The sequence below is a fragment of the Centruroides vittatus genome, unplaced genomic scaffold (genome assembly GCF_030686945.1).
Source record: "Centruroides vittatus isolate TY-2023 unplaced genomic scaffold, ASM3068694v2 contig_979, whole genome shotgun sequence".
In the NCBI taxonomy this organism is placed as follows: domain Eukaryota; kingdom Metazoa; phylum Arthropoda; class Arachnida; order Scorpiones; family Buthidae; genus Centruroides; species Centruroides vittatus.
The window spans coordinates 1715314-1736086 of NW_027122650.1; the positions used below are offsets into that span (position 1 = coordinate 1715314).

General features: G+C 28.7%; 1 protein-coding gene and 1 long non-coding RNA gene across 3 annotated transcripts in view; both read right to left on the reverse strand.

Annotated features, from left to right (window-relative positions):
- LOC136985828 (agrin-like) overlaps nucleotides 1-18266 on the reverse strand; it is a 93769-nt gene extending 75503 nt beyond the window's left edge. For both annotated transcript variants that reach the window (XM_067283189.1, XM_067283188.1), the window contains exon 1: nucleotides 17798-18266. In XM_067283189.1, coding sequence (XP_067139290.1) covers nucleotides 17798-18203 — 406 coding nt within the window. In that variant the 5' untranslated portion in view covers nucleotides 18204-18266. The remainder of the gene's footprint in view (nucleotides 1-17797) is intronic.
- Nucleotides 13642-15902, reverse strand: LOC136985835 (uncharacterized). The gene is made up of 2 exons (XR_010882398.1): nucleotides 15215-15902; nucleotides 13642-13834 (listed from the first exon to the last, which is right to left on the reverse strand). It is a non-coding gene; the product is annotated as an uncharacterized lncRNA (long non-coding RNA).
- Nucleotides 18267-20773: the final 2507 nt, after the last annotated feature.

Genomic DNA, 20773 nt, shown 5'->3' on the forward strand with positions numbered 1-20773 from the left:
TGAATTATAAATATTAACTTTTAGCAATAAATTCTAAAAATTCAATTATATAATTAATAATTTTTTTATTTTGAATTTTATTAAAGAATATTTTAGATGTGAATTTTATAAAATTAATCAAAAAATTTTTTTAATATTTTTTTTTTCGAATTTTCTTATGCGTGACGTCTGCTTATCTCTTAGAGAATGAATTCTTTAGTAGTAAGTTAATTATGTAAATTAACATAAAATAATTTTTTTATTCGATGAATAAGTAAATAAATAAATGCAGTTTTTAATCTAATAAATTAATAATTTTTATAAAATATAATTTTTAAAAAATAAAAGCAATTAATAAAGAACAATTTGGAAATTATTAATCAGTTTACAGTTCCAAAACTATTAATAAAAGTCTATTAAAAAAAAGCAAGTAAAATTGCGTGAAAATTTATTAAAAACAATTTTTTATTTTATTTTATTTAAGAGATTTTTGTGGTAGAATGAACCACCAACAACCACCTCTGTTTAGCTTCTTTTTTAATTTTAGTTTCTGAGAAATTTAACGGATAGACAACTGTACAGTTCATACAGACAGATCAAATACTGGAGCTATTCTACATTTTTAAAACAAAAAAAAAAGAAAGATAAATTTACATTTATAGAAGCATTAAGTAGCTGAAATTGAGATAAAATTGATATAAAATGGAAGAAATCATTGTAAATTTCAACTTTTTAGATCTTAATTTTTAAGAAAATTTTCGGAAAGACATCAGATTAAGTAGCGTAGATTTGAATTCTAACTTTAATTTTCTAGGAAAAAAGAAAAGAAAAAGCTAAATTTATAATTTTAGAAACATTAAGTAGCTCAAATAGAGTATAATTTAATATAATATATCAGAAAAAAATTTTAGAACGTAATTTTTAAAACATTCTACGAATACAAACACGTAAAGACGGCGAAAGAAGCAATAAAATCTATCAAAATTAACAATTGTCATTCACTTCGCGATATAAAATATTTGAATAGAATCCACGTCTAAAAATTCCAAATTTTAGAGTTTAATTGTTAAGAAATTTTACAGACAGACACACATACAGCCGGGCAGGAAAGTAAAACAAAAATTCATCAAAAATTAACAATTATTGTTTCAATTAACATTCGTTTAAGAAAAAAAATCGAACAAAATTTTTATAGATCGAGCCTCAAAAAAATTCTTGGAAACAGAACAAACTCAGTTCGAAATTATTAGAAGAGATACAAAACAGATGAGAAGAAGTAGACACGCAAGCATGTAAAAAAATTCGAATTTTGAAGATTATTTCGAACCAAAAATTTTAATAAATAAAATTTTTCTAGGCTTTTTCTTTTTTTCCTGTATAATTCGACCTTTCAAAATATCAATGTTTAGAGTTGTCTGACCTCAAAAAAATGCAGAAAATTTATTAATATGTGAAATTTTTTGAATAATTAATGTAACAAATATCACTTTAATAATGTAGTAATTATGCAAACTTGACATGAATTTATTAGAATTTGAGTTTTATTTATTTATTTTTTTTTAAAGAAATTTCACTCGAGAAAATTCCTACTGTAATTATAAACGTTAAGGTATCACACGTTTGATTTTACGATGTCATTTATTTCCTATCGAATTAAAAGTTAAATATTAATTAAAGTAAGTAGAGAAGCTTCTATCGTGTAATTTTCTTAGATTTAAATTTTGTAAAAAAAGAATTGATTATATTTATTTTATTTTAGTTTTCAAAATATAAAAATTAAATTCATTTTTTTAATGCTAAAGTTTAGTAAATTAATTAGTAAAATGTGTAGAGATGGAGTATTTTGTACGTGGATGTGTCCCTGAAACTCAATAGGAACAGGATATGTTATATATATTTATATATACAGGAAATAAAGCAGAATTGAAAACTAACTGTATAGTCCTGTTACAAAAATAATGCTTTATGAACTGTTATATGCATAAATATCTTTGTTCTCGGTTAGTCAGGCTATTTGTCTATCCATGTGATTTCTAGAAAACTATAAAAATTGATTTAAAAATTCATAAATGGAAGAGGAACACCAGTTTTCGAGTCGTCATAATTCGTCCTTTCCACACCACAGGAACACAAGATCACACGGAGCGAGAAAGAGCCTATAAAGGTCAACTCCTCTGTTTGATCGTGTGTTCCTGTGGTGTGGAAAGGACGAATTACCACGGCTCCTAAACTTGTATTATTTATTCTATTTACATAAATTTAAGTTCTAATATTTTATTGTTATGTAACTTTCAAAGAGGGTGAGGGGCTTGTTTAATTTTATATCGAATTTCATACCTTTTATGTAAATGGGAATAGAAAAAAAAATGGCTCTATCAACTCAAAATTTCAGTTTTTTTCGAGGGAAATAAAAACAGCTACGTTTCAATTATAATAATCTCATTGACCGTTCGTTTGTCTGTTCTCATATTTCTTAGAAATTAAAGCGACTTGATTAGTGAGATCTGTGTGTAATGTTTTAGAAATAATCATCCCATATTGATAATTTTACACATTTTTATTACATACACATGTGCTGTACAGTACATAATAAATTTTCCTCTCTTGAGTAATAATGTAGTAAATAATAAGCATAAAATTTAAGAAAAATTATATATACATTTTTTAAATATAAATTTAATTTTATATACCTTATTAATTTTTAATGTTCTGTTTACATAATTTAAATTAATTACCAACAGATTTGTGGAAATATTAAAGGTAAAGAAGATTAGATTTTTTGGAAAAATCTCTAATGACAATTTATTACTTTTCTTACACAAATGGAGACATTTTATTAATAAATTATTTTTATCCGAATGCCCATTTAAGGAAGTAATGATGTTCCTTATTGTATTTACTATAAGGTTTTCTGTGGTTCTAAAAATAGCAAGAAGCTAATTGTCATCTTTAGCACTTTGAATAACAACTAAAAAAGCGGTGCTTTCAACAAAAAAGTAATGAAACGTGAAGGACCTATTCCTCTCAATGGAGCAACAAATGTTGATTTCTTTTTTTGGTGACACGCCATATCTATCGTCTACTCTCTCCAGGGACTTTTCCACGTGTCTTCTTCGTCTTTCTCTATTACTCTAATCTCTACAATTACCAGTCGTTTCTTTTGCTACTCGTGTCTTTCCCACCCATCGTTAATTCTTCTTCCAAATGGGATTATATTAGTTGCTTCGTCAAAGTTAACCAAACTCCCATCAAATAAAAGTACCCATTAATACTTAACTATAATTAATTACATAATGATGTTATTGCGAAAAATACTTTACAAATTTTAGACATGAAAATAATTAGTTTTATACTGTATCTATCTTTATAGTCGCTCTATCTCTTTACGTACATATATATATACTCATATATAAAGACCTTCTACACAGTGGAATATTTTAAGCATCCTTCTAAAAATCCCACTCTGCAATACAATTTTTTTCAAATTGGGTTGCAATTTGAAAAAAATTGTAGATCTATAAATTTCACTGTCGTCCGTCCGTCTGTCTGTCTGTCTGTCTGTCTGTCTGTCTGTCTGTCTGTTCTTCTTTAACCTCGAGAACGGAACGAGAACCTCATACCTCCAAGACATGGAAACCATGGAGGCATGAGGCCCCGATTAACTATATAAAAACTTCCTATATAGACCGGAAGTCGCGTTATTTTAATTCAAAACTGTTCTCCTGAAAGCAGTTAATAGACAACCGGCACGACTCCATTGCTAACGAAAAGGATGATGTACAGTACAGGGTCAAGACACTACAGTACTAATCTGAGGTGTATAGCATATATTTTAAATTAAATAATTTAAAAATATGATTAAAAATTGCAGCTTGCTCGTAATTGCTCGTTTAATATAGATAATTTGTACAGAAATATACAGAAGAACTTTACTTATTACATACAGAAATTCTATAGAAAACTGAGAAGATTTCATAAATATTGCATGGAAAATTCCCTTTAGAGAATTGTAAAGGACTTTATTATTTTAAAAGAAGGACTTTATAGATTTTATAGAGAACCGTGAAAAAAAATCAGGAACACGATTATATACAAAGACTCTATATACAGAACACAAGGAAAGATTTTATAGAGGCTCAAAAAGAAACTGCGATTGTACGTAGAGACTTTAGAGGATTTTATAAATTAATATATAGATTTTTATAAAGAAATTTTTAGAGAGAAGCTCTACGGAAAACTATAAATAAAGAATTTTGTAGAAACAATTTATAGAAAATTACAAAAAGCATCATGTAGAGAAAACTTCTATCAGGAGGTTCGAGAGAGGTAAGTGAAAACGAGTGCCTCACACTAGGCGACATCTAGTGGACAAAATACAAATTATTCTAAATTAATAACTGACTAATCCTAGAATTATTAAATTTCCTAAAAGTATTTTTAAGAAAGTGTTAAAATCAGATTTCCAATAAATAATGAATGTCTGTTGTCATATTAAGTCGGAGAGCAAAGATTATAACTATTGTCTCTAAGCTTGCTTAGAGTGATGCCAACGTTGTCGGCAACGAGAATAACACATCCAATACTTTGACATGAGGATTTACAATGACAAGCTTGCTAGGATTACTCTGAGTTACAGAATCGGATACAACAAAAGAATCACAAACTTCCTTTAGAATTAATTTATTCGATTTTACTAACTTAATCGATACGACCATCTTTCATTCCAATTGGTAAATTTGACTATAAACAACTTATAAAATTTGGAACTATTTGGAAAATATGGTCGAGCTTGTGCATAAATTCGCGTTTTAACGTCGTTTTAAGGGTCATTTATTAAGTTTTAAAGTGAATTAATGCGTAAAAAAAAACATAAATATGTAAATTAATGCGGTGTTCTCTTATGGAAAGGAGTCATGTTAAGAGGATGAGGAATCTAAAATAGAGGAAAGAATGGGATTTTTGCATTAATTTTAAGCTTAATTAAAGTGTAAAAATGCATAAAAATGTAAACAAGGATGTAATGCGCTATAATTTGTCTATATGAAACCGTAAATTAACTCTTATGAAAGGAGGGTAACCTTTTAAGGAAACGAGAAATAACTTAAACACAGAATAGGGCTTTATATAAATTTTAAATTAAAATTAAGGTCTAAAATGCATAAAAATTATATGCACAAAGATATAAATTAATTTGATTGGTCATTAGCTCATATACGGCTGTAGATTAATGCAATGCTCTTTTATGAAACCATTTAGGCTAACCTGAAGGGCACAAGTAACAATCTAAAATCAGAGGGAGAATAGGGCTTTATATTGATTTTAAATTGAAATTCGGGTCTAAAATGCATAAAAATATACACAAAGATATAAATTACTGGACTATAATTAGCTTAAATAATATGGTAAATTAATGTAATGTTCTGTTATGGTAAGAAGCAATCTTAAGTGACTGAGAAAAAATTTAAATAAAAGAAGAAAATTGGATTTTATATTCATTTAAAACTGGAATTAAGATATAAAAATATATAATAAGACTATAATTAGAAACTGTAAATTAAGGCGATGCTCTTTTACAGAAGGGGGTAGACATAAGAGGGTGAGAAAGAATCAAAACAGATGGAATAGAATAATCTAGACGAGGAAGAATTTAATAACTGGAATAATAATACCACTCGAATATGTTAACTAAATTTCGACAACTATCACGCTTGTAGCATTAATTATAAACGACTAAATAATTGAATAAATGAACTGAAGCTCAATTATTAAGCAGTACATTATCTATATTATCGTGTTTAGATTCTTTCGCTGTTGTCATTATTATAAATATCAATTAAGTAACTTTGAGAAAATATCCCCAGTAAAGTTAATATTTGAAGATTTTTTTTCCGAATCGTTTTCCAAGATATTCTCAACATAATTTCCTTCAAATGACATTAAATACATGTTATTTGAAGAAAATTAAGATTTCAATTACCAGCGAGTAAGTCACTCGAGCAGTAAATTACTTGAAAGTTGATTAGTTTCAATTAAAAGTCTTTGGCACAAAAAAAATTAATACTTTTGAATTTTATTTCTGAGTAAACGTTATCTTAAATCTGATATTTAAATATTATATTACGTTAAATAAAAATTTAAAATCGCCTTAAACATTTTTTTTATAATCGTCTAAACATTCGCTTATATTCTTTCTACTGGAAATTACTGTTGTACTGTACTATTATAGCTGCTGCTACAATTTTTATGTACTATACTTTCTACTGTAAAATACTACTGAACTAAACTATGTAACTATTACTGTAAATACTGCTTTTGCATTCTTACAACTGTAAATACGGTATTTTCCTAATACTGTAGATACCGTATTACTTCTGTATTTTTTCTACTGTTATTTACACAACTGAAAATAATACTGCAATGCTACTGTACTCGAACACGCAACTCAGTTATAATATAATTTTTTATAAAAACAATAATAAATAATAGTTTTTTTAATAAAACATTTAAAACACTTATAAAAAATAATAGTTTAGATTATAAATTTTAATTTTAAATTATTTATTTTAAGCCTTAAAGATTTAAAAGATAAACAGTTTCGACCTTGTGCTAATTTACTTTTTTATCTATTTCTTTTCAAACAATTTTTCTATATAAATAAACAAAGTTGTAAAGTATCAAAACGGATTTCCTGATATCACATGAAGTGATATAAACAGTTTTTCACACAATTTTATAACATTTAAAAGCCTTTAACATTATCAGAAACGAGATATTCTACTACAAAAAATGAAAAAAAGGCAAGGACTTTATAGTAAGAAGGGGTAATATATAATTCTTAAACTCCTTCTTTTAAATTCATAATTGTATCTAAATCTATGTTCCCTTTTTTTCTAAATAACAAAAACTGTTCTTTCTATAATCCTATACATCGAAGATAAATAAAATCTTCACGAAATTTAACTCTTTTGTGGACAGATTTAAAGCCTCTTTATACAAGGACAAATGCCCAGTAAGAAAAATATTTTTAGTACTTCACATAGAAAGGTTGTATATAAATATATATTTTTGAGAAAAACTTTACAGAATTCGTGGCAAATTCTTATATAAAAAATCCTTTGGTATTCTATACGTAACGCAGAATATAAATCACTAAAGAAAACTATACGCCTGAATCGTCTCTATAAGGTATTCTTTTCAGAGATCTCATCGAATATAGTATGAAAAAACATGCAGTTGTCAGCTTTACAGAATTCATAAGTTGAATAACCTTAGCTTCATTGGATAGACTAATCTCTAAGTCATATATTTTATGATTAAAAGCATCGAGTAAATCACTTTGAAACTGTATATTGGCTGTCTAACGTGTATACTGTCTCTAGCATCCAGTGAACTGAGTGTTGAAAACACTTTTAATCTCTATAATAAAATATGAGTGATTGTGGTATTGACACATCAAACTTGGAGATTTTTTAAGAATATTTTACAAGTAAATCCTTCTAAAAATATATTAATTTAACACTTCAATTTTTAAATTTTACAGTATAAAATAATTAACTATAGTTAATTTACTGTAGAGGATTTTATATTAATTACTCACAAATTTTTACTGAAATTAGTTCTTATTTTCGGAAATAATTGTACTTAGTTAATTATCTAAGCTTTTATATTATATTTTTAATATAATAATTTAAAAAATAAAATAAAATAAATGAAGAATTAGCTTCAAAAATTAAAAAATTAATTTATTTTTTAACATTTTAAAAATTATAAATGAATAAATTAATTAATTAAGACAATAAAAATGGCTATTAAAAGTAGTTTTTTGGAATAATACTTTTTTAAAAGCAGGAAAAAAATTGTTATTATAAAAAATAAGAACTAATTCCAGTTAACTCTTACTTTTTAACGTCAAAAAAAATCAGCTCAGAAAAATAATTCAGAAAAACTACAAGAATTATTTCCAAAAATAAAGAAAACCAACCAAATAAATATTTTTCAACGTAATTTTCAGCATAATTAATTACTTTTATGCATTTAGATGTCAGATTGTCACACGCTTATACATCACCTTCCCTTACATTTAACAGTTAAGTTAGTGAATAACCAATCTCATCAACATTACAAATGAACAGATAATGAACACTGCAGCCGATAAAGGTAGTAAAAATGTATTAAGATCATCTGTAAAATGATTACATTCTCTATTTTCTGTATAGAACTCGAACAATCATTAATAATAATATTTCTGCTGACTCGTCAAAGAAATTGAGTATGTACACCCGGAGATAATCGTGTAAAAAAATAAATTTTAAACGCCTCTAGATCATTTTTAATGGCTAAAAATCTTCTTTATTATTATTCTGAATCTCCAATCACTTTATTATTTTTTTTAGACAAGTTGTCGTAAGATTTTTTAGAAAGAAAATTAAGAAAAAAAATTAAAATAGTATAGTTACTATATTAATCATTTGCAACATCTTTTTAGAATGTTCACGCGAATTTTACATCTTCTATGATGATAATTAATGATAATTAATCTTCTTTTTTACATAAAAAAATTAGTTATATTACTAATAATAGTGCTTATTATTATTAATCATTGCAGAAAATGTAATCAATGTTATGGTATTTTACTGAATACTTATAGTAATTGATTGACTCGTATTAAAATGATGATTAAAATAAAATTCGAGTTTAAAAGTATCAAATATATATATATATATAAAGGCGATAAAATATATTTTTTATGCATAAAACGAGATTTTAGTCTTTAAAAATTTAATAAAATATCGTGCGCGTTATACACGAATTTATCACTTTAACATATTCAAAATTATAAAATATATTTAAAAATGTATAAAAATACATCAAAAAAGAATATAAAAAATTATATAAAATATTTCTGATATTCTTATAGTGTATTTTTGATAAATTTTATAAAATGTATCCAAAAAATCTGAAGTTTTAAATGATAGATTATATAAATAATCTATATATATATATATATATATATATATATATATATATATTTCTTCCTGTTATTACATAAATACGTATATTTTAAAATAATGAGAGGTTTATTTTTTATTCTAAAAAATTCTTCTAAAAGCTATAAATTTAAAAATTTTATTTAAAAAAAAAATCCAAAAAACCAAGCACATTATTTTAAAATTCGCAACCTTAACGTAGTCACGTATATAAAAATTTAGTTATAAATGTATATAAATATATTTATTTATGTTAAAAATATATTACGAAAATATCAAAAAAAACTCTTCGATATTTTGGAAGATTCTATAAAAAATTCGCATCCCTTTTTTCGTATTATTACATAAGTAAATATTTTTATTTAATAATAAAATATTCTTCTAAAAATGATAAATTTAAGAATTTTTCTACAGATTTCTAAAAAAAAAAAAATCTCCATGTACACAGCCTTTAGTTAAGTTGGAAAGATGCAAAAAGGCAATGGGGTATCTTAACGACTATTGATGTCAGACAAGAATACGTGATGTCTAAATGTCTGTTTAATATTTCATGAAAGTAATTTAGAATCTAAGAAAGTCGACGATTTATATACTGAAAGTTTTAAAATCTAAAAATTGACAGATTGAGAATTTTTTTTTAATTTTTTTGGAGATTGCTTAATGTTACTTCAACTTCTTTTACACTTTATTCAAGTATATAAACAAGTGTCGTAAAATAGTGATAAACGAAGTTATAAATAATATATTTAAGAATTCGTAAAATATTTAAAAACTAACAGTAAAAAAGGCAATAAACGTGTGAATTTATTGCGTCTTTTTTTTATTAAAAAAATTTACTTTTAATTTAATATGAATAAAAAATTAAGCTGTTCTTCTGTACTTTTAAAAATTCGTTCATCTAAATTAAGAAATAAATTTCCAAGAAATGAATTTCTTCATTAGTTGATTGTTGAACAGGGCACTGTTAATAGTCCGTAGCAAGTCTATAATAGTGTATAGCAATGCACTGTTAAAGGGCATTTGTTTATAACTTCATACGGGAATTCACTGTTCAACAGTTTATTTATACAGGTTTTGACAGTTTATTTCTGTAATACAGTACTGTAATTCAATGTTCAACAATCTAGAGCGATGGATTCCTCAACCAATTGTTTGAATTCATTGTTCAAAAATCTAAAAATGCACTGTTCAGCTATAAATTTACGTACTCCGTAAAAGAGCATTGTAAAAGATCTGCTCAGTAAATTTTTCGACAATAGTGCTGTACAAGCCGTACAAGTAAATAATGCTAAACGATATATTGCTATAGAAACAAATTATTAAGCAGTATATTGCACACAAATAAATATTGTTGAACTAAGTAATGCTATATAAATAGATAAAACCGCAATGTTTTACTATTCAAGTAAATAGGGCTGAACAGAGAATTGCTAAACAAATAAATTGTTGAACAAGTACTACCTTACTACAGATTGTAGAATTGTAGACGACAAAATGACTTGTCTATAAGTCTCTACAGCAAATATACTGTTTTAGTTTCTTAAAAAAAAAACAGACAGTAAATTATCCTTAACGAGTAAATCTAAAGAGAAACGTTCAACAATCTCAACTTGTAAATAAATCAGTGACCATCGAAAGTAGAGCAATAAAGATTCGAACGTATTTTAAACCACACCTATTTTATATTATCGAATATGAACATAGTAAAAAGGGGATTAAAATGTTGCCTTATAAGAAATTCGACATTTTATAGCCAACAAAAATTGCTTATGGCTTCGAGCAACGACCATTCTCTACACACTATTTTTTTTTACAATTTATCACTTAAAAAAATGGGTGGCAATCACATTTTCCGCCCCCTTATTTTAAAATATAAATTTCCATACTTTCATCACGTACAAACACTGATTAAATTTCAAATCATTATTATATGATAGATGATAACTTGTAACTTAAACTATATTCTATAACCTCAAGGTTAAATTGTGTTTTATTAATTTAACTTATTTTTTATATAAAAGCACTTTTTTGAAATTTTAGGATAAGTGGTTTAAAAAATGGAGCCCTCTAAAAAAAACAAACATTTTAGTTCGCTTCTAAGTCGGAAGATGGCAGGAATATCTTGCCAAACGCCATCTTCCTTCCAACTGTTCATTGACAACTTTTGATCCATGGAGTAGGGGAGTGAGTTCACTTACACAATAGAAATAAATGGCTTAAGAAAGTTTATTGTTCTCCCTTCGACCTTAAAATACTTTCAAAAGGTCAAAGTAAACGAATAAAAAGTAATTCGATAGCTTAAATTCGGATTTTCTGAATTGCATTTTGCATTCTTCCATTCTCAATTGCCTTCACTTTTCCCTTAATTTCATATTAAAAATTTTTTTCAAATAGCGAATTCTACTCGAATTATAAACAATCTAAAGTTTTTTTTAGATATGTAATTAATCACCGAATCGATTCTTGTAATTAATCATCAATTATAATTAAGTTAAACTCGATTAGACTTAGCAGGATGACTTCAATCGAGAAGCTGAGGAGTACGAAAGATCTTATTGTTGTTTCAGCTCATGTAGCGAATAAAGTTTTATAATTAAATTGCTAAAAAAGAAAAGAAATGTTATAGTCCAATATAAACTAAAGAAATCAATTGATTTTTTCGTCAGTTTTTTGAAGAAAAGTGTTCTTAAAACGAATGTTGCAGTCAATCAAATGACACTGTTTGAGAAATTAGATATCGAATCGCTTCTTTACATGATTGACACTTTCACGAATCTACTCAACCTACTTCTTGTAACATTTAGTAGAATGGTGGTGTGAAAAAATTAATAACGTACTCCTGACCTTTGACCGCTGGGAGATAAAACATGGCTCGAGGCATAACGTTCGTTTGTACGTCATGAATTACTCACACTGACACTTACTAAATCCACCAGACAGTAATAATTTGTCAGACACAAAAGAATCTCTGATAGCTCCGACATGGGATGGGTTAGGTGCATTTAAAAAGTATGAAACACTTCAGAATCATTACGTGTGGCTATAGAGCACTCCGAAATGTTTGTATAAATATGGCATATGAGGATTCACTCTCTCTAAAAATTGCTTTCTCCTCGATAACATCCAATTTTTGATGATCAAATTATCGATATTACAAAGGAATTTATTTGCTATATTTGTGTTATTTAATACCAGGAAGTTAGTAGAAGGCATATCACATGTCAGGTTAAAGTTCACGCGTATCAATATTTATTTATATTCAGTCTATGGTTAGAGTTTGGCCTTGGAATAATAGTTGTTGTCGACGTACCCCCTTGTTTTTTTCTATTAAGTTTCGACTTATGAAAGGAGTTATTCGTCATTAGTTTCGCCCATTATGACGTCATTCGTGATAGAGGAACCAAAGAGAAATTGGGTATGGGTCCACCAAGCATTAGGTGTCACAGTTTTGGGGTGTTGCTAGACAGGAAACGCCATAGATAACAGTTTACTATTAATGTATACAAGGTTAAGTAGATGAGTTATTAGCGAATTTGCTACCACCCCTAACATCATTTTACTCTTCCTCTTTTATTTTTAAAGTTCTTCATGTATTTATAACCTCATCTTTGTTCGTTGGTGCTCTAAAATTCCCATACCTTATCACATTTCCCATTTTAAGAAGGCAAGAGTTGCAGAGAGAGTGATGACTTTTCAGGTTTGAAACGAATGATTCACACTTTGTTAGTCTATTCCGTGAATTTAAAACACTTTAATAAAGGCTAATACACTCAAAAAATGCTATTATTTAGTGATTATCATTATAAAAAATGAAAAGGTAATTTAAAAAGTCGCTAAAATATTCTTCCATTCTCACCTCAGTCGTAAGAGATGAAAACATTGTTCAGATTACAGGTGTTTCTGACACCTTTATTACCAGTAATACCTCAATCGTGACTCCAATCTTTACACCCTGTACACTATGTTTGGTCTAAAACTGGTTTTAGATACGATCTTCTATGTTAATTCCTGTTAACTTATGTAGATCTATTGGACAACCCACTGTGCCTATTCTCAAGATGTTGCAGTAACTTCAGAAAAAGTTTACTTAATTTTTTTAATGTTTAATTACACATAAATTACTCTTAATTGTTCTATACAACATAATCTTCAATGTATACGAAGGTATTCCAACGTTTTTTCCAATTCTTACGTTAAAAAAGAACCTGTTAAGAACAGCTTAACCCGAACGGTCGGTGTGACTTTATCAAGGCATAAATTTAGCTTCGTTAGAGGAAAAAATAAATAAAAAAATTATTTATATGTTAATTTATTAGAAAATAAATTAAAAAATTTATTATCTTATTTTCCAAAAACGTCAAAGTAATATTTATGCCTGAAGGCTCATAGAAAAATTACTAAGTAGGTCGCATTACTTAAATCGATGATGTCCTTCTAAAAACTGGAATTACAAACATAAATTATTAGTTTATATATAAATTATTTCGACTTTTTAGTAACTGATTTTTTAGAATTCTCATTTAAACAATTTCTCTTCTAAATTTAAAGCCTGGTAGAGCCTGTTTGAACCTATTTTATAGATAAGAAGATGCTATATAAAACTCAATTACTTGTATTATAATTTATCGATGGAGGTAATTCAAAAAAAAAAAAAAAAAAAACACAACTTGTAAGATTGCTTACAAGAATCGTAATCAATTTATTTTGAAAACATTTATACAGAATCCATATTTTTATTTTAATAGCCTTTAGGATTATTTAGGTGGAAGCCGGAGGACAGGTTAACGACCATTTGGATGAGAAGGAGCAACAGAGGTCATCCTCAACACACCTGAAGGTGATGGCATTTGTCTTCTTAGATAACGTACCTAATTAGTTCAATGAATAAATTCATTGTTAACATCGCTACAAGAATTAAAACGCTAATTATACAACCCACGACTTATAAAAATATATGTCATATATATCACCCGGTGTTTCTTACACTAGACGACAGAGTTATGACAGTTTCAATGTTTTCCTTATGTCTGTCAGTAACGACATCCCGTCCTGTACTTCACCAATTGCACTTGCCAGCGTTAAATACCTAAAAACATTCAATTAATAAAGTCGTCTCTTTAATAAAATGACTATAAAACAGCGGGGATGGATGTTTACCAACTACTTCACCTGACGAAATAATTCGGTCATGTTCGACACCCACGTGATACTTTTTTTTTAAACTTCCGCACTTAATTTTAATAGAAACACTGAAAAATATTCGAAAAATCTATAAAAAAAACACTAGCAATTTATCCGGGGTTAACATCCGTTACGTCATTTAAATTAGTGTCGATTTGTAAAAAGAACAATTGGAATTTGAGGGGATTTTATGATGAGCGGGTGCAGTTTTTGTACGCTTGTTAAAGATGGGGTAGTCGGAGTAGGGTATATCGTTTAGGGAAAGGCAAGAAAGTCAATTTTGTGTCCAGATGTGATGTTTTTTGAAGGAATTGGTCTGTAGAGGATAGGCCAGACAAGTCAGTTAACATTCCAATTAGAGGGTTGGTCGGTTGTTGGAAAGGCCGCCCCACCCTCGCCTGACGCCAGACTGCGCTGTAGTCGGTAGCGGGTTTTTTTTCTATTTTTAAATTATCCAATAGTAATTCCTGGTTTATTTATATTTTTAATAACCTTTATAATATATAAATTAATAAAAGAAACGTTTAAGCAAATTACTTCATTTTTAAAGCATTTTATAAGTAAGAGCGATGCCTCTCTCTCTTCTACATCGAGTCTCTTCAACGTATGGTTCCTAAATAATATAATTTGTGAATATATACCTGGATATAAGAATATTTTTGTATTCTACGTAAGATATATTTATAAAATTTTAATATTTTTACAAATTTAAATAAATTTATAAACGGGGAGAGAGTTAAATCCGTTTACGTGTACGCATCAATAAAGAGTGTTATAAAAGTTTTACAGTATTAAAAAAAGCATATTTTGAATAACATTTTATATAGAATTTCTTTACATTCTTAAAAGTAAGGGAATTAAATATTCATCGAGTGATGTTTTATTGACGTAACAATGCTTCATACGCTCGTGAAAATTAAATTAATATTGCATAATGTAGGAAAAGCGATAAGAATATTCTTAAATTCTTTGTTAAATTACCCAAAATATTATTTAAATTCGAATCCCAAAAGAAAATTTTACGTGATTGTAACATTAAAAAAAAAAAAAACAAACTTTGCACTTACATCATGTTGCAACAAAACGAAGAACAATAAACAGTACCGAGAAGTTCAAATAATGTGATTTTTGTTTTGTTAGCAATTGGCATTCAAGTCCATAACTTACATCCACTCAGGTATATCGATTGACAATAGAAAGATATAGCCTATAGAGTAGCGTAGTCGAAGCTCTCGAAATTGTACAAGTTCTATCGACTTCACCTTCAGTGAAGACCACCCCGACGTTTCTCACATCATCTATAATATCACGTAGCTGTCTGTCGATGTCAACAGGTTCAATAATTCGTAAATCGACTTCACGTTCTTTATGAAAACGTCAACATCGCTGGAATTAAACACTATTTGGTACTCTACGTGTGTTGCAACTTTACTGTAACCCGATCTAACGCACTAGAATCCTAATGCGTACCTGAAACCTGGTCTAGATAGCAGTCGAGCTCTTAGCTGCTTCGTGATGTTATTGATGTGATCTTTGCACGTTAACCATTTGTCACGCTCCAACGTCTATTCCTAAACAGAAGCCGCCAACTCGAATTTCGACTATGCAAAAACTTTCGGGAATTTCATTTTTTTTACTGTTCGATATTCAACAACTCGTCCATTTTCGCTTCAATCTGTTGTTATTTATCCTTAAAAGTTTGCTCGATAGTTTAGATATGAGTTTTATATTAAAGTAACTGATGCAAATTTTTGCTTCTGGATGTTTGTGTACACGTGTAAGTGTCAGCAGTTTTCAATAAAAATTGTGTAAAAAAAATGATAAATTGATATAAATGATAAAAATTCTAGTTAATGAACGAGAAAGAATTCTATTTAATGGCCTTATAGGGCCTACATAGAACATTTTATAATTTTGCAATCTTCATATCCTTAATAGCGAATATAGTCTCTATTGAGCCTGTATAACCTATAGACTTCACAGGCTAATACAATGGATCTGTAAGCCTGTATTAATTCTATTGTTGGGCCTACAGGTCCATTTAACTTTTATCAGGAATATAAAATTTTTAAATTTTAAATTTAACTTTATCAGGAATATAAATTTTCGAGGAGAGACAGCTTCTTTACACTTCTAAGACTAGGAAATGCAACATTTTTTTTGTAGTTTGGAACTAGGAAGTGCAAACGTTTTACATTTTTAGAACCAGGAGATGCAATTTTTTTTTTTTTTTTTTTTTTGTATTTTTAGGATTAGGAATAGGAGTACAAAATTTTAATTATGCTACGATTCGAGATACGAATTGTTCATATTTTTTGGATTAAGAGAGGCAAATTACTTTGAAATTCTGGAACTGAGATGCAAATTTTTAAAAATTCCTAGGACCAGGAGAAACAAATATTTGAATTGTTAGAAGGAGATGCAAATCTTTTGTGTTATAACAAAGTGACGAGTATGAAAAATGAGTATCATATTTTATAAGAATATTTTTCGAAGATGGATTGCCGGAGGACCCAAAGGGGCACTTCTTTCACTCCCAGGTAGGTCGTGCGCTTTCGGGTTACGACGTATGTCTGAAATTTGGGCGTGGATGGTACGAAGTGTCACAGTTTATCGCTCGAGCAACATCACAGTTCTCTCCCTCATCTGTATCTTATCATTTTTTTTCCTCCGAAATAACCTTTTATTTTAAGCCAAGAAATTTTTACTCTGCATCTAATGATGAAATGAATGTAATTAGTCCAAATATTAATAAAAGCACCTTGTGAAGGAGATCACAATGGAAGATTTTCTACTTGTAAAATGATGAATTGCAAAAATAAATAAATAAATAAATTTATTGTATTAATGGACCTACAATAAATAAGATATTTTTAGATTTTAAATGGGTTTAAGAACAAGGAATGAGATTTTTTTTGATTATACATGTCAATTAATGAGTTATTTAGATTATTAAGTGCTGTGCAAGCAAAGAAATTGATTTTTTTATTTGTTATAGGTGTATAATCAAAGAATAAGATTTATTCACAATTTTAATCCATTTTATCATAATTTAAATATTAAAAAGCATCATCTAAAGAAGCTTTACAGCTTTACAGTTAGCTTCTTAACAGTGTTCGTTATTAAGCGTGCTCGTATCAAATTTATTAATTACGTTAAGGATTAAAATCGATATTTATCGATTGAAGCATAGTTTAAGCACCGTTTTATTATAGAAACGACGTATAGAAAAGGCACAAAATATTTACAAAATTTGATTCGGATAATGATTCGAGATTCATTATTATCAGAAAATGATCCTATACGAATTTTATGTAATAGCTCTTTTATGGATATACCTTCCAGATGGACGAAAGAATGTATAGAAAACAAAACAGTCAAATTTCTTCCATCTGTTGTCGAAGTTTAAAGAAAAAAACACAAAAAGAAAAAAAAATTCGGGAGCTGGATTTAGGAGATTAAAAAAACAGGTCGGGGGAAACCAAAGATAAGAACCTGCACATTTTTCGGTTCTTAATGAATACACGACCATCGGGGTTCGCTAACCATCGATCAAACTTTGAAACTCGCGTACCCACCCTCTAGCATAGTGACGGTAGCAGGGGTTGTCAACCACGTTAAAAATAAAGTAAAATAATAATAATACTCACTCCTAACGGCAGCCATAGCCCTATCCAAATTGTGTACGCTCACCCTAACCAGGCTCGAATTGAGTTGAAGGTGCCCATTGCGTCCTCTGTTAACTAGGAAGATTCTCGTATCGTTCTCACGTACGTCACTATAACATAAACGAGGATTGCCAAAACCATCGATCATAACAACATTCTCTGCTAGATTCGAATCACCTTTCAACACTCTTTTAACTCTCACGGCACCACGATAGAAATCTGCTCGTGGTCTTCTGTACAGGGTTTTCACAGTTCCTGTAAATACGACATTTGCAATTTCCTCTCTTTTCTCTAATTTCTCTTCGTTGCAATAATATGATCTTCGATCACGTGCAACTGCTAATGATAGCAGAGTGGCAATCAGAAAAAGAACGTCCCGACTTGACATGTTTTGTGAAAGGACTCCGAACGAGAAGTGGTTCGCTTAGCCACAACTTGTCTGACCTTGCCTTGTGAAAGCACCAGATTGGCTGACTCATGCACTATACTGCAACAGTTACTGTTTGTTCGGCACGATGCCCACCTGTTGGTCTCGGTTTTCTATATTTTTTTCATCTTTTTTAATCGCAAGAATATAAAAATACTATCTTTGTCAAAAATTAGAAAGGTCGGCAATTAAAAAAAGTAGGGGTGATGTTTACACACCGCATTGTTAATAACTAAAAATCGATACTCCGTGCTATTACAACGCATCTAATATCTAAGAATAAACATCTTTATCGATTTTTATTGCAAGTTTTTTTAAGAATAAAATTCCAAAAAAACTTGACCGAACTACATTTTAATTGATTCTAAATTAAACGATGATTAATTGACAGTTTTTTCCTCTTTACGTAAGGTTAATTATTTGGTTGAGGAATAAATTATCTTTCTAAGTAGTTAATTACGCGTAATGGGCCAATTCGTGTCAGATAGAAGATCGAATTGTGATTTGCTAAAATATTTTTAGAATCTAATTATTAGCGGACAATTAATGGAGAGTAATAGAAAATATATGATCATCATCACGGATAGAAGTTATCCGACGACCCTGAGTGTGTTGACATCTTTGCTACCTCCCATCCTCCCTATGACCTATATCCGCTATACCCAAACAAAACAGTCAAACATCTACCACATCTAATCTGTTTTTTATGGCATCAATAACATCCAAAATTTATTATGGGCCAAAACTTTTCTACTATTTTTTAAAGCGCGTACAATAAACGATAAAGATTCCGACTCTATTTCTGTTTACGCTCGTTACGTAGAAGATTAAGCACTCGAGTATTATCTTAGAAAACCTTCCAAAAAAATACTTTTGGGATGTTACAAATAAGGTGTAACACATTTTTTTAAAGCAGTAGTAAGAATCCGTTTTATCAAAACTCCATTAAGTGCACTTAAGTAAAGGTTTTTTCCCAGCATCTGGTAACGGACTCATCTTCGACACAATAAATCACATTGTCCTGATAGGGATAGAGCAACTATATACATGAATTACGTGTCGGGTAAGGACGTATGACGTCTCTTCGAATGCATCATCTGTTACGACATTAAAAAAAGTACAGTTAAAAAAAGCGTAACGAGCGAATTAATTGCCGTTACCGATCGTCTACAAACTATGCGCGGTAGATGCTATGAATCGATCACTGTGTTAATGTATTACAGTCATCTTCGAATGCGGAAACGAGCTTCGGGTTACTGTCAGGTTAGATCAGAGAACCACCGCTTAGGGGGTGTTACTAGGGAGCTTTATTTTCGACATTCTTTTCTTATCTCTACTACCTGAGTACCTTAACTGGAGTCTTCTAATTTTCTTGACATTCCCTGCACAAATTTCCCAGATAGGCAAACGAGACACTGATAACAGTCGAGGGAAAAGTCAAAGAAAACTTTCTTTTTAGAAACAATTAAATTTCGAAAAGTAAGCACTTAAAATAAAAGGAATATTTTGGAAGAAAATTGCTTGAAAATTAATAAAATCGCTTTAAAGAATTAATGTATTTTGATATGGAATCGTTTCAATTAGGTCTAGCAGTTTTCTAGCATTCTCTTTATTAAAAAAAAAAAAAAAACAATATTTTTGGAAAAGAATTGCTTATATTTTGGGGGAAGAATTGCTTTAACCATGTGGATATTTTAAGTAGAATTTCAAAAATACTGCTTCGATACGTTTTTAGAAAAACCGATTCAAAGAAACGGAAAACGTTTGATAAAATTGCTTAAACTAAAGTTATATTGTTTTAAAAAAGCACTACTTAAAGAAAGTTGCATCTTTTTTAAAGTAAGATTTTTAAAGAAAGCTTTACTTTATGAAAAATAACTGCTTAAAAGAAGTTGTATTTTTCGAACGAAAGAACCGCTGGAAATATTTGTATTTTCGAAAAAGAATTGCCGAAAAGAAGTTATATTTTTTTGGAAATGAACTACTTCATCGAAGCCATATTTTTAGAAAAAAAAAAGGAATTACTACAAAGAAAGTGTATTTTTTGAGAAAATCTGATTCAATGAAGCGAAAAAATCGGAAAAGAATTGCTTAAAAAAAGTTTGCGTTTTTTAGAAAAAGCATCGCTTAAAGAAAATTGTAGTTTTTGATAAGCGATTGCTTAAAATAACTTTTTAATACAAAAATTACGGAAAAGAAGTATTTTTTTTTTTTTTAACTATTTAATTAAAAACCGGAATTTTCTTTTCAATAAAGAGAATAATAGAGAGAAACGAGTATATTTTAAAGCACCCAAATGCGAAGCGATATATTAAAGATATTTTTAGAAAACTACGCTAAAAACTCTTTAACTCGTCCCTTCTTTTAAATACGTCGTTCGGAGATAATTGAACGAAACGATTTGATTAATATATATCGATCATTAATGGGAAGCAGTTGTATGACTTTTTTAAGTATTTTATTTCTATTAGGTGACGCTGCGGGATGTCGTTCATTCATCACCACTACGTCAAAACGATAGACCTATCTCT